Below are 13,487 nucleotides of genomic sequence, written 5' to 3' on the forward strand. Positions count from 1 at the left end.
AGAAGTTCCGAAACATATTTGGCTCACGACACTATTCAAAATGGCGGCTGTTTCGTCGTCTCCGGTTGTCCAAGCGATTGATCAGAAATCTATCCACCAAATTTGCTCCGGACAGGTTGTTCTGAGCATCGCAACTGCTATGAAAGAGCTTGTTGAAAACAGCTTGGACGCTGGTGCTACTAACATTGATATCAAGTTGAAAAATCATGGTGCTGATGTTTTGGAAGTCAATGACAATGGCTCCGGAGTGGAGCCCCATAATTTCGAAGCTTTGACTTTGAAGCACCATACATCTAAACTCAAAGATTTTTCCGATCTGACCAGTGTAGAGACCTTTGGCTTCAGGGGGGAGGCACTCAGCTCTTTGTGTGCCTTAAGGTAAGCTTAAAATGTTGTTTTCGATATTGGCGGGAAAATTGCTACTTTTAATACAGAACTGAGAAGGTTTGCTCTGTAGCCATGTCGAAGATCCAAACAGTAAAAGTCTTGTCCTTTGTGGAATGAGTACTATTTTTGAGGGTTGTAATTCAAATACAAAAACACTTTGCCCCAATGGGTGGGAGAAAGGAGCTCAAGGTGGGGGGTGGAGAAGGGGTGCAGGCTGCATTCTATGTAGGTTACACCAAAGATCTTCAGCATTGATTTCAAAATTGCGTGGCACACTGGCATACGATCCTGGCTGGCATGTATTGGCCGGTTTTCAGATTACTTTTAAGGTAAGAATAATAAAGGACCTTGGTGTTGACTTATAAAAATCCTTGGTACTGGTACATCTTTGGTGTGTGTACGCAGAATGCACCCTGGGGGAGGACCCTGGAGCTCTACGTCTGATGCCAGATCCCAAAACACATTTGGGATGTTGCCTTATTGACTTTCCCCTTGCAAACCCCATTAAGTACAATCAAACGTGCCCCTACATTACAAACACTGCTCACTTGCTCCCAGAGAAATTAGAATTCATCATATTTTCCTCAAAAAATGACACTTCATTATAGTGGAGGGGGACAGGGGGGTTCGAACCTTCCACTTCCCGTGCCTTTTACTCCTGCCTCCCGCCCTTTCCATAGCCGTTCTCTCCTCTTTGTCCCATAATTATATATTGCAAAACATAACAACATGTTGCCAAATTTTACTCATTTTCTCCCAGTTCCTGCCACCTTAGGAATCCCACTTCCCGCACTCCCTTCTCCTGCTTCCTGCCCCTTTTCTACCAGGCTCCCCCCCCCTTCTGTCCCCCTCCACATTATATGGACACTCATCTCTATCCGCTTGGCCTCCAACAGATGCACTTACCAAATTAGTTCAATGCTCCTTTTACAAACATTATTAAGAATGTACATATTTTTATCCAGTTCTAAACCCTACTGTTACGTATATCAATTTGCTCAATTTATTCTCTCCTTATAATCTTTCCTTCTCAGCAAGCTTTCCATAGTGACTCACCATTCCTCTCAACCTGCTGCAACAAGACTAGAATTTGATCACAATGGAAGACTGCTTTCTAAGAATCCTTGTGCCAGGGATGTTGGCACTACCGTTTCCTTACAAAACCTGTTTTCAACCTTACCTGTGCGGCACAGAGAGTTCCTGCGAAACATTAAAAGAGAGTTCTCAAAATTGGTACATGTTTTGCAAGGATATTGCCTTGTTAGTACAGGGGTCAGGATAGCATGCAGTAATCAAGTAGAAAAGGGAAAGAAAACAACCGTTGTGTCGACAAATGGGAGTGAGCAAGTTAAGGATAACATCACTTGTGTCTTTGGACCAAAACAGGTAGGTGAAACTGTCAGTTTCCTGGTTAGTCTACCTACAGGTGTACCAATAGAACTATTGAAGAAAGTTTTAGTTCCTATGTACCTTTTCTGCTGTTTGCAGTGAGAAGCACTTACACTAGGGGTTTCATTAAGGGCCAGCCACCGGGCTATTTGACCAGCTGTGTGAATACGACTTTGCTTGTTTTTGAACATTAGTTAAAAACAGGCAATTTGCTGTTTTTAACATTTAAATCAATTTCAGTAAACCAACGAGGGTATGGTCTTACTGATAGTTTGCTTGCAAGAGCAGAGGGGAGGGGTAAAACACTGATGCCCACCCAGGGTTCAAAATAAAATTTCGGTTTTAGCCTGAATTTGTCGGCTTTTTTTGTCAAGGCTCATTTTTTTCCCGGCTGTTAAAAGAGCCATGCATTTTCAAGGGACACAATCCATTTGCATACATGATGTACCCAAAGGACGTAGCCATGGGTTTGCAATGTCTTCTGGGGCGATTGCAAACACAGTCAGCCCTTTGCAAGCTTTCCGAAGTGATGGAATGTTTTACGGCATTTCAAAAGAATGGATTGGAGCAATGTGACTTCTTTTCTTATTTAGAGTGTTTGAGAAGTAAATAAGATCTTCCAATATACTTTTCTGGAGGGACAAAATACCTGAGAAGGTGGGGCAGCCTGCTATTCATCTTAACACAGAAATGAAGTTGTACATGTAAAACTGTAAAACCAAAAGTTTTAGTCGCCAAAGATGAAATTTTGGTCGCATTAACGCAGTGAGTCACACTCTCTAGCCCTGTAGCTGCTTTATTGTCTGATATGAAATGTTTACTTCAACATTCCAGCAACTTTGATTTCAGTTGGCCGATCAAGGCATAATATTCTATTTCTTCGGTAGTAGCCGGCAAGTGCCGTCAAAGTGCCGGCTACCGCCGATAGCCGGCTGCTAGTTTGAACCCTGCCACCTGCTCCAAACCTTTAAGAATCCCCTGGAACACCTGGAGCCCTCATTCCAGATGCAATTACACTAAGGTATCCTTCCACTCAAGGGAGCCTTCTCATTCGGGTACCCTTACATCCCGGTTCCCTCCATGCATGCACTCTCACAGCTCTCTCACTTCGTGGGTTTGAGGGTGAGAGGTCTGGGGGCACCTGAATGGCAGGGTACCTGGCTATTATCTCATAAATAAGAGTAGTATTAATTGTACTAGAGCTGTTTTCAAGAGTGTTGAAAGTCATTTGCACTTGTTTTGTTTTTTTGTTAGTGCTCAGCCTCTTAGTGATTGGTTAATAGTAACCTTGTGCTACTTCTCAATCACTCAAAAAGTTAAACCAAAACCATTGCAGCACTTTTACAGTCTACATGTACCTTCCTTGAAGTTTGATTGGTTTTCTGGATTGTCTGTGTCTTTTGCAAATCGCCAGAGTGGCTACTATAGTTATAGCTTTATTGCAAAAAACTGCTCTACATGATGGTTGCAGTGTGTTAACATAATCTTTTTCCTTTTAGATTCAAACTATAATGGCTTTTGAGCAGTCTTTGCCTGCTGAAGAAGACTGCAATGAATTTGGACTCAATGCGACAAAGATTGATACACAGGGAAGCCTCTTCAAGGTGACTGGCTATGTTTCCAAACCAGATCATGGAATGGGAAGAAGCAGTGCTGATCGTCAGTTCTTGTACATCAACAAGCGACCTTGTGAACTGGGCAAAGTTTCTCGGGTTATTAATGAAGTGTATCACATGTACAACAGACATCAATATCCTTTTGTCATGTTGGATATTTCCCTGGCGAGAGGTGAGTGGTCATGTTTAAAAAATAGTGGAAGATGTGAAAATAATATGGGAAATATCGCAAGCACAAAAAGTTGTTAGACCACAGGCAGACCACCCTATGTGTTCGTGGTTAATAATTGTTGACAAAGGTCATATGTTGAAATCAATAGTGTGTATAGAAGACATATAGAGAAACATTGTCTCGGCTTCAATTTACTACAAAATATAAAATCTACTCTAAATGATTCAATAAAAGTTAGATGAAACGTTGAATGAGTCTTGTGTCATGTGTTTTTGCCACCCCGAGCCCTTTAAGGCGTTATTTTTGCGAGATAATTTAGCGACTGGTAGAAGAGAGAACAAGGCAGGCAGCTTTACCGCCGGCAGTCGCGACCTTGTCTAACTCAAGCTGAAACTGACACTAAACCATCAAAATTGAATTGAATTGAACATCAAAATTGAATTAGACAAGGTCGCGACTGCCGGCGGTAAAGCTGCCTGCCTTGTTCTCTCTTCTCTCTCTCTACTACCGGTCGCTAAATTATCTCGCAAAAATAACGCCTTAAAGGGCTCAGGGTGGCAAAAAAACATGACACAAGACTCATTCAACGTTTCATCTAACTTTTATTGAATCATTTAGAGTAGATTTTATATTTTGTAGTAAATTGAAGCCGAGACAATGTCTCTCTATATGTCTTCTATACACGCCATTGATTTCAACATATGACCTTTGTCAGCAATTATTAACCACGAACACATAGGGTGGTCTGCCTGTGGTAAGACCTTGCCTGGTTGTTCAAAGGATGGATAATGCATCAACTGGATATTGATCATCATTTAGTGGGTAGAATGGTTGCTTTTCTTAATGCTTACCAACTGGATAGTAATTAATTCAGTGAATAGTGATACCCCCATTTCAACTACCAGAGCCCGTACAACAAGGAGTCAAACATTTCATTGAAAAACCCTTTTGATTACAGTAAGGTAAAAGGTTAAGTCTGTGTCTGAACCTAGTGGCCCATCTGGCCAGAGATTAACCCGGTTTCTGTAGCATGAAGTGACTAGGGGTATTTCTACTTCGTACTGGATGGAATGAGGGAGCCTGGGTGGAGAGAGGCACTGTGAGATTTAAGTGTCTTGCCCAATAGCACGGCGAGCCGCAATAGCACGGCGTAGATTTCAACCCATGAGGCAATCCGCTGTTCTCATTCAGTCTGTGTACCGTGGTCACCTGGTTCGTCAACAAGTACGCACTCGTCACCAAGCCGCGCAGTGCATCCAGACTCACTACCTGGCCTTTCGAAAAGGCCGAGAGGTTCTGGAATGGTATACAAACCTCCGTCAAACTGTTTTCCGACTGCAGATTATCGTTTTGGCCAATCAGAGAAAACAAAACGAGAAGAGAAATCAAGCCGCGAAGGTGATACAGGCTGCTTGGAGGGCTTACGTGGCAAGAAGAGGGTTTGTTGAGCAACGAGTAGCTTGTGTGAAAATTCAAGCTTTGACCAGAGGAGTCAGAGAACGTAGGCAGAGCACAACACAATGACCCTGGCCAGGGCTCGAACGCTTGATCCAGAGTCTAGCGCACTTACCATTAGGCCACTGCACCTCACATACTTTTATTACAGAGAAACCTGCTAATCTGTTCACCAATGAGCCACAAAAATCTGGCTATATATATAAACATGTGGCTGTCTTGAAAAAGGGGGGAAGCCTTGAGCCAAGTGGCCCATACCTGCCGAAGCATTAAGCAGCTGGGAATATTTCTACTCCCCCCTGGATGGGTTGCTAGTCCATCGCAGGGTACCCCCTCCCCCCCCCCAAGCACTATTTCACCAGAAACCCATTTGTGCACCTGGGTGGAGAGAGGCACTATGAGAGTAACATGTCTTGCCCAAGAACACAACACAGTGACCCTGGGCAGGGCTCGAACCGGGACTGTTCAATCCAGAGTCCGGCCCGCTAACCATTAGGCCACCACGCCTCCTATGTGGCTGTAATTAAGGACGGTGCCTACTAATAACAAAGTATTTTTGCCCGGCTGATGACTATGCAAGAAATGTAGATGTTACCAAGGGCTACTAAAATTCAAAAAGAAAATTGAGGGTAACCACGCAAATTTTCGAGATAATTAGGTTTGAAATCTGGAAAAAAGTGCTGACGTGGCATTTTAAAATAAAGTAAAACTAAATACAATTTCCTTGCAAATTCCATTTGAAATTTGTTTTTCATGAACAAAATCAACATTAAATATGACAATCTTACAATAAATAACAAATAATGTCTTCGGAACTGCGTGATCCACGTTTTTATTATTGAGCGAGCAAATTAATTAAAAGCGCGCGCGCCCAGTGTCACTGATGCATTGCGTGATGTGCAGAATAAGTGCGCAGTAGCAATAGGAGGCACCGTCCTTAAGAGGTTCTTTAAATAGGAAAATGACTTACTGAACTATTGTTCAGGCTAGAATTAAATAAAGTGGTTGTATAACAGGATGGCTCTTTTAATAGTGTGCTTGAATAGGGTGTGTTTGTAGTGTGTCACAATGCAAAATAATCACTGATTCGATAGTAACTGGACAGACTGACTTCAGTTTGTTACAGTTGCACAACTCATCAGGAATTTCAAAATGTTTTGAAGTAGGCATCAGCAACTGGAAGAGTAGGCGGTTGTGACAAGCTAAGCTTGTTTCTCACATGCTGATTGCTGTGGCCAAAGTAACTGGCAACATAAAATCAAGTAGCCGGTGGAACTTCAGCGGGTGCTGGCTTGTTTTAAAAACCCTACTCATTCAAAAATGAACACTCATTACCTATAACGTTAACCTTGCTATGTGTGCAAGGGGCGCAGCATGCCCCCCTGTACACATTGTTTGCCTTTGAAGGTACCAGAGGTTATGGTATTGAATTGTTGCCTATTACTTTGGCCTGCAATGTGTGCAAAGGCTGCAGCTACCTTCAGTGGTCCTCAAAACGCATTGCTCTCTCTGTATGCATTGCGTGCCTATTGTACATGAATTTACTAATATGGTTCTTCTAGATAATCTTTTTATTATTTTTTTTCTTTAGATGGGGTAGATGTGAATGTTACACCAGACAAGCGCCAGGTGTTTGTGCAGGAAGAGAAAGTGCTGTTAGCCACCATTAGAACCTCTCTGAAGGGAATGTATGACCCTAGCACAGCTTCATTTGATGTCAATCAGAAACCACTGATGCAGATCAAACTATCCGATTCATTTGTGTCCAGAAACGTTAACAGTGTTCATTCCCCTGAGAATGGGGATCTTCAGCGGCATGAAGATTCATCCACTGAAGTAAAGAAAGATGTAAAGATTTTTGAGTCTGTCTCTATGATGAAAGCAAGATCTGATGTCCGTGTCAAGAAAGGAAAGTTCCCTTCACTTAGCAGCTTTAAGAGAAAATTCTCATCTCTTGACGAAGATTTGGAAAACAGAGCTAAGGAGCCTAGTAGTAAACAAGTAAAGCTTACCAGTATGTTTGTAAAGGAGGAAGGTGGGCGAAATTATACCTCAACAGCGGTGGTTGGATCAGAAGAGAAACGCTTCATTGTCACTCACAGCTTGGGAAAGACTGAAGATTGCAGTGAAGAGCGTAGAGGTAACAAAGATATAGAAATTATTGAAGTCAAGGAAAATGAAAATGAAGAGAACTTTGTTGTAGACAGTCCTGTTGAAGAATTTGACAGTGAAGATTGTAGTGGAAGGTGTGATGACGATAATAGAGTCATTGAAGTCAAGAAAACGGTCAGTGAAGTGATCTGTGTAGATGACAATTTTGTTCAAGAAACTGAATCAAGTACTGCTCATTTGCAAGATGGCTGTCTTCAAAAAGAAATGAAAGAAACCGAACAGAGTGATTCAATATCTTTGGAGACAAACCGTCAGACAAAGTTTGACAGGAATTATACAAATTGTCAAGGAAAATTAGATATTGGGGATGACTCATCTATCAGTAAATCTATACTTGTTGTTCCTAAAGGTGCAAAGACTTCAAGTTTAAAGCAAGACAGAATTGCGCCCATTGTTAGAAACAGGAAAGAAGTAACAGTGAGCTTCAGTATGGATAAACTGAAATCTAAAGCAAAGACACAGCAGAGAGAGGAAGCGAAGGCAGTTGAAGCGCGCTTGTTTAGAGCCAAGATTGCACCAGACAGCAACTCCACTGCAGAAAAAGAACTACGAAAGAACATCAGTAAAGGCATGTTTCAACAGATGGAAGTGTTAGGTCAGTTTAATTTGGGCTTCATCATTGCAAAGCTGGACAATGATTTGTTTATAGTCGATCAGCACGCTTCGGATGAAAAATTTAACTTTGAGGATCAACAGCGAAACACGACAATAAAGTCACAGCGGCTCATTGCTCCACAGAGACTTGAACTGACGGCAGCTAATGAGGCCATTCTTATGGACAATGTGGAAATATTTCAAAAGAATGGTTTTGACTTTGAAATTGATCAAAATGCCGAAGCAATGAAAAAGATCAAGTTGGTTTCGCTTCCCACGAGCAAGAATTGGACGTTTGGTGTGGAGGATATTGAAGAATTGATTTTCATGTTGAGCGATTCTCCTGGTGTGATGTGTAGGCCCTCTAGGGTCAGAAAGATGTTTGCCAGTCGTGCCTGTCGCATGTCAATCATGGTTGGAACAGCCTTAAATCATGCTCAGATGAGGAAGATTCTTTGTCACATGGGAGAGATTGAACATCCGTGGAACTGTCCGCATGGTCGGCCCACTATGAGACATCTAGTAAACCTTAATATGTTACCATCATCAGATTCTGATTGAAAACTGGCGCACTTATTACATGTGTGACTTGGTTGGAAAAGCGTTAACTCGTGTTCAGATAAGGAAGATTCTTTGTTACATGGGAGAGATTGGACATCCGTAGAACTGTCTGCATGATCGGCCCACCGTGAGACATTTAGTAAATCTTAATATGTTACCATCCTCAAATTCTGATTGAACACTGGCGCACCTATTACATGTGTAACAAGCATTGGTTGGAAAAGCGTTTGATCGGGCGGATTAGATGAAGAAGAATCTTTGTGACCTGCGAGAGGCCGAGCCTCGATATGAGACATCCAGTAAATTTTTTAAAATATGTTATCATCGTCGAGTTCGCTTTGAAAACTATATTGTGTTATGATGTAACGTATATGAAATGCCTGATCATTCATATACGTTTCATCATTTCACTCCTCTCACGGGAAAATATGAGCTCCTAATTGACCTCATTCCCAATGTGTGGCGTGAATAGCTCAGTTGGTAGAGCATCGCACCGGTATCGCAGAGGTCACGGGTTCGAATCCAGTTGAAGCCCTGCTTCCCAGTTTATTCCAATTTCTTAAATTAGAAATTCACTGCAACGATCATTTATCACTTTCGTATCTTGTGTTACTATGTAGCTTGCATTGTTTGGAAAGCGTTAGATCGGGATCACCTGGGTGAAGAAGAATCTTTGTCACACGGGAGAGATTGAACATCCTTGGAACTGCCCTGATGGTTGGGCTACCACGCGGCATCTGGACTGAAAATGAACACGCCCATCACTTGTATTGGTTAGTTCCTCTGTTGTAGAATATTTTTTGTCACATGGGCGAGACTGAACATCGATGGCCGACTCACCCACTGATACTGAACACTGTTGCTGGTAACAAATCCTTTCATTAACGCTGAGACTGTGTTTCCTTCATAACTCCAATATCTCCAATGTGGCCTCACGGTTGTGTTTTAACACTAAACACTCGTATCATTCGGCAAATTAGGTTTTTAGGTTAACTGTAATTAAACAATATAGAATAGTACAGTTCAATGATGGTACTAATGGTAAATCTTTCATTTTACAAATTGTCCAAACTTATCAGTGGTCTAAACTTATATAAACAACATAAAAATGTTCAAAATTCGAGGCAGCAACCATTTTATGTCGTCGTTTCTATTGTCTATGAGAGTGTAGACCATAGAAGAATGTGGTCGGGGTTTTTTTTTTTTTTTTTTTTCAGAATACACGACAACCTCGTCATTAGAGCAGTTTTCAATTGAGTGTCGTAAAACCAAAACCAAAGTAATTACTCTGGCCAATCAAAAAGAACGCAGACAATTCAGTGCACCAATCAAAACTCGAAGCAAATACATGTAGCAGGGACAAAGCGCGGGAAAACGTGCGCGAGCGAGTCACGATTGGTTTTGGTTTTAGTTCTGATTGGCTGAGAAAGTGGCGCGAGATTTTTGAGCCAATCAGTTAGCGTAGCAATGCAAAACCAAAGCAAACGCAATTTACTTTCGACACTCAAGTGAAAACTGCTCTACTATCTTGATTGTCGTCTTTAAAGGAGCTACGTCACAGACAACACGTTTTGAAAAAAATTGCCAAGTTTTTCAAATTTGTCGTTTGAAATTTGTCTTAACCCTTATCAGTCGAAAACATTCTTGGTTATTTTTGCCTTTTTATTACTCCTACGTTGTTTTTCTATGTTAGAAAATATTATTTTGAAGTTTCCTTGAATTTGAAAGGAATCAGAAAAAATATTTTAATACACCATGGCATTGCTCCTTTAATGTCTGCTTATATAAGCTTTAAAACTTAACTCCTGGGTTTAAACCTCCAAAATGTTTCGCACATAACAATTTCATCACGATGTGTGAACGTTGTACTATTCGGTTATATTTCATTGAATATGGTGGAAGTTGAGTTCCGGTGGACAAGTCGTTTTCGATGTTCATCGCACGTGTTAATAACTCGTCCAACAGTGGCGGATCCAGGGTAGGTGTCCGGGGACCCCCCTATCAGACCTGACACAATTGCTTCTGACTCGTCCCCAGTCGTCTCTTATGCGAAAATTGCAAGACGCGAATTCAGCAGTCGACTCAAGAGGGACTCAAAAGACGACTGGGGACGAGTCAGGTTCAGCAGTCGACTCAAGAGGGACTCAAAAGACGACTGAGGACGAGTCAGCAATTGCTTGACACTGAGATTCTTTCATCGACACGACTCGTGCACGTGTATTAGTCATTTTCATAGTTTTGATCTCATGAAAAATTGTATCTGTTCAATAATCCTGCGCTTGTGAAAGGAAAACTCAATATTTTGATATGACAGGATTAGCCTGCGAATACAGCCGCCTCTCATTCGCTCCCGCTACGAAGAGCGAGCGTTTCGCACGTAGTAGCGGGAGCAAATGCGAGGCGGCTGTATTCGCAGGCCATGACAGGATAGTCATCGATGTTTGCTTCCAGAATATTGTGGCAAAAATGGCTCTCCTTTAGAATAGTTCGAACAAAAAGCCGTGAAAATTAAAAGGAAGACTTTCTCAAGTCGTTCCCCTCTAGTTCAGAAGGCCCCCCGTCTCTCGTGCTCCGCGCGCCCTGAGCTCGACTTGTAAGCAAGTCGAATTGAATGATAAATATAGTGGTTTTGACAAAATTGTCGTTGCGCAGTCTGGTAGCGTGGACAAGTCGAGAATGAATTTTCTCTAACACTTGCTCTTACAAGTGCAAGTGATCTGAAATGGAAATTTAACTTTGAACATACATGTACCTTAACAAAATGGCTTGACAATTTCCAAAATAAGTATGCGAGGCCTCACCACCCGGGGGGGGGGGGGGGACCGGAACTCAAAAAAGTTTTATACGGGGAGGCTCCGCCCCGAGTTCTAACCCCTTACCCTTTTATATACCATTTTGACAGAAATTGTACCCCTTTCGTATACTTTTAACTGAAAAAGGTACCCCTTTCATATACCTAAAAGACGTGGCGTGGACTTAAAACAGGACGTTTTCCTTGTCATTTTTATGTAGCGCTTAATAAATTAAAATAATACAGCCATAAATTGCGTCTGTTCGAAATGTTTTAATTAAAGGCCCTTTTAAATACCTAAGTGACAGATTTCCATACCCTTTCATATACCTAAACTTGTGAAATCCCTCCCCTTTTATATACCTGAAGCCTCAAAAAGGTACCCCTTTCGGGCGGAGCCTCCCCGTATACGGCCATTATAGGGAGTACCCCCCCCCCCCGGGCTCACCACCCTACAGCTTATCACTCAGGTGGGGAAACCTGCAGTGGAAATAAGATTTATTCAAATGAAGTCATTTTATTTAGTATAATTCACAACAGTGCCTCCACTGGAAATAATTCCAGTGAGTTATAATGCCAACTGGATGTTCGATTCGTGTGCATGCGCAACAGATCATGTTCTTGTTTTCTTGAGTTGTGCTGCGTTGTGTTAACATTGGCAAGAAAGACTCTGAATCTAACTCAGCCCAGCTTTTATGTCGAGTTTACACTGCTAGCCTTTTAAAAACAGTAAAGCTGCCTGATTGTGCGTTTAACTGCTTGTTTCACTCCCCTGATTTTCCAACAGTAAACGATCGGGTTTAGAGATGAATTTAAGTAGACGAGAGTTTTTGCAGTTGACCAAGCCAAGTCGTGTTTTATTTCATTCTCATCCAGTACAGCCACAATGACCCACGGAAAATAGCACGAAACTAATGCCAACTGCACCCACATAATGCCGGAAACTGTCTTTTTGTATCTAGCTATGTTTAGTGGAATCCCTTGTCCGTTCTGTTGTCCGTGTGGGACATTGTTTTGTACTAGGGCTTGTTGATGTCGTAGTTTGAGGTGGATCCTTGTGTAACAGAAAATGGAAGTTACCAGACAAAGTATTAAGACAACACAGGCTTCCTTTAAGGCAATATCAATTCTCCACACACGGAGCAATCCACTCGAAGCAATTAGCCAAACACAAGTTATGACTACACGCACTCGCCTTAATGTTACGACATCCTTGTATCTCATTCCCAGCAACAGTGCGAGAAGTCTGTCCACACTAATTGCCGCCGAGGTTGCAACGGATACTCCACACAAAATATAACTTGAAGCTGCATTAATATTGTAAACATAGAACAAGACATTCACGTTCATCTGTATTATACGAGACATAATGTAGGTTGCATAAAGTGGCTGTACAATAAGACCCACGCAAAGATCAGTGACCGCCAGACATCGAAAGAAAAGTTTTGTCGGAGGATGAATAGAAGAGACATTCTTCAGAGCCATAAGGATCAGAGCATTGCCCACAGCAGCGGTGATGGAAAGAAAAATGTTCAAAGCTGACAAAACTTCAGAAATCCCTGCTGATGTTGCGCTGAGTTCTTGGTTCAGTTTGCTTGTGTAGTTTCCTTCTTCAGTAAAGTTTGCCATTGTTCGAGGGAAGTTAGAAAATTAAACTTGCCTTGAAGAATGCTTGAAGTTGAGAAGTTCCGGAGCTTAAAGAAAATAACTTAAGCTTTGTTATCTGAGATGATCAGTATAATTATATGTCGCTGATAACACGTTCACTTGTGCTGACTAAGTGTATCTAAACATAGTCGATGTTCTGTAATATTGGGAAAAAATAGCCCGGTTGTGCTCTGCTAAAAATCCCAAAATCCATGTGAAGAGTTAAGGGTAAAGTTTATTGTATTTATCAAAATAAACATTTTTTGTTGCGAATCTTGGTAGCATGGACATTAGCCAAGAATCCATTTTACTTAACACTTCCGCTTACATTAACAAGTGCAGGTGATCTGAAATGCAAATTTAAGTTTCCCGTAAACAGGAACCTTAAAAATGCATTTTCTAGAAAAAATTTCATTTGTACAAGTTAATTTACGCGGTAGCGGCTGCGGACTACAATGTTAGGGCCATCGACATACAGAAAAAACCCGCGAGAAAGAACCTATTGTTTTTCAGGTTAGCCTAAACAGGTTCTTACATAAAGGGTTATTACACAAATTGAGGCTAATTAGGTTCTTAATTTCTGAAGGAAAAAAATGTTGTTATAGAGATTTTAGTGGTATTCGGCCTTTTTCTTGTATAAAATTTGCATACCACATAGTGTTTATGTCAAAATGAAGCAATAATCATATCATATTTTTCCAAA

At 41.5% G+C, this 13,487-nt stretch overlaps 2 protein-coding genes across 3 annotated transcripts; one reads left to right on the plus strand and one right to left on the minus strand.

The window, feature by feature from the left end:
• Positions 1–35: 35 nt before the first annotated feature.
• LOC144649743 (mismatch repair endonuclease PMS2-like) lies at positions 36–9,493 on the plus strand. Of its 2 annotated transcripts, XM_078509315.1 has the most exons (5): positions 36–378; positions 1,422–1,773; positions 3,276–3,564; positions 6,611–7,159; positions 7,541–9,493. In XM_078509315.1, the coding sequence occupies exons 1-5, from the start codon at positions 41–43 to the stop codon at positions 8,344–8,346; spliced, it is 2,334 nt and encodes a 777-aa protein (XP_078365441.1). In that variant the 5' UTR covers positions 36–40; the 3' UTR covers positions 8,347–9,493. The 2 variants fall into 2 exon arrangements, with proteins under 2 accessions (XP_078365441.1, XP_078365440.1); XM_078509314.1 differs by having other exon boundaries at positions 6,611–9,493.
• Positions 9,494–11,728: 2,235 nt separating this feature from the next.
• Positions 11,729–12,948, minus strand: LOC144652438 (adenosine receptor A1-like). Its single transcript, XM_078512447.1, has one exon. It carries the CDS (start codon positions 12,764–12,766, stop codon positions 11,858–11,860), a length of 909 nt encoding a protein of 302 aa, XP_078368573.1. The 5' UTR covers positions 12,767–12,948; the 3' UTR covers positions 11,729–11,857.
• Between the last annotated feature and the right edge of the window lie 539 nt (positions 12,949–13,487).

The sequence above is a fragment of the Oculina patagonica genome, chromosome 4 (assembly GCF_052425735.1).
Source record: "Oculina patagonica isolate OP01 chromosome 4, crgOcupat, whole genome shotgun sequence".
NCBI lineage: Eukaryota > Metazoa > Cnidaria > Anthozoa > Scleractinia > Oculinidae > Oculina > Oculina patagonica.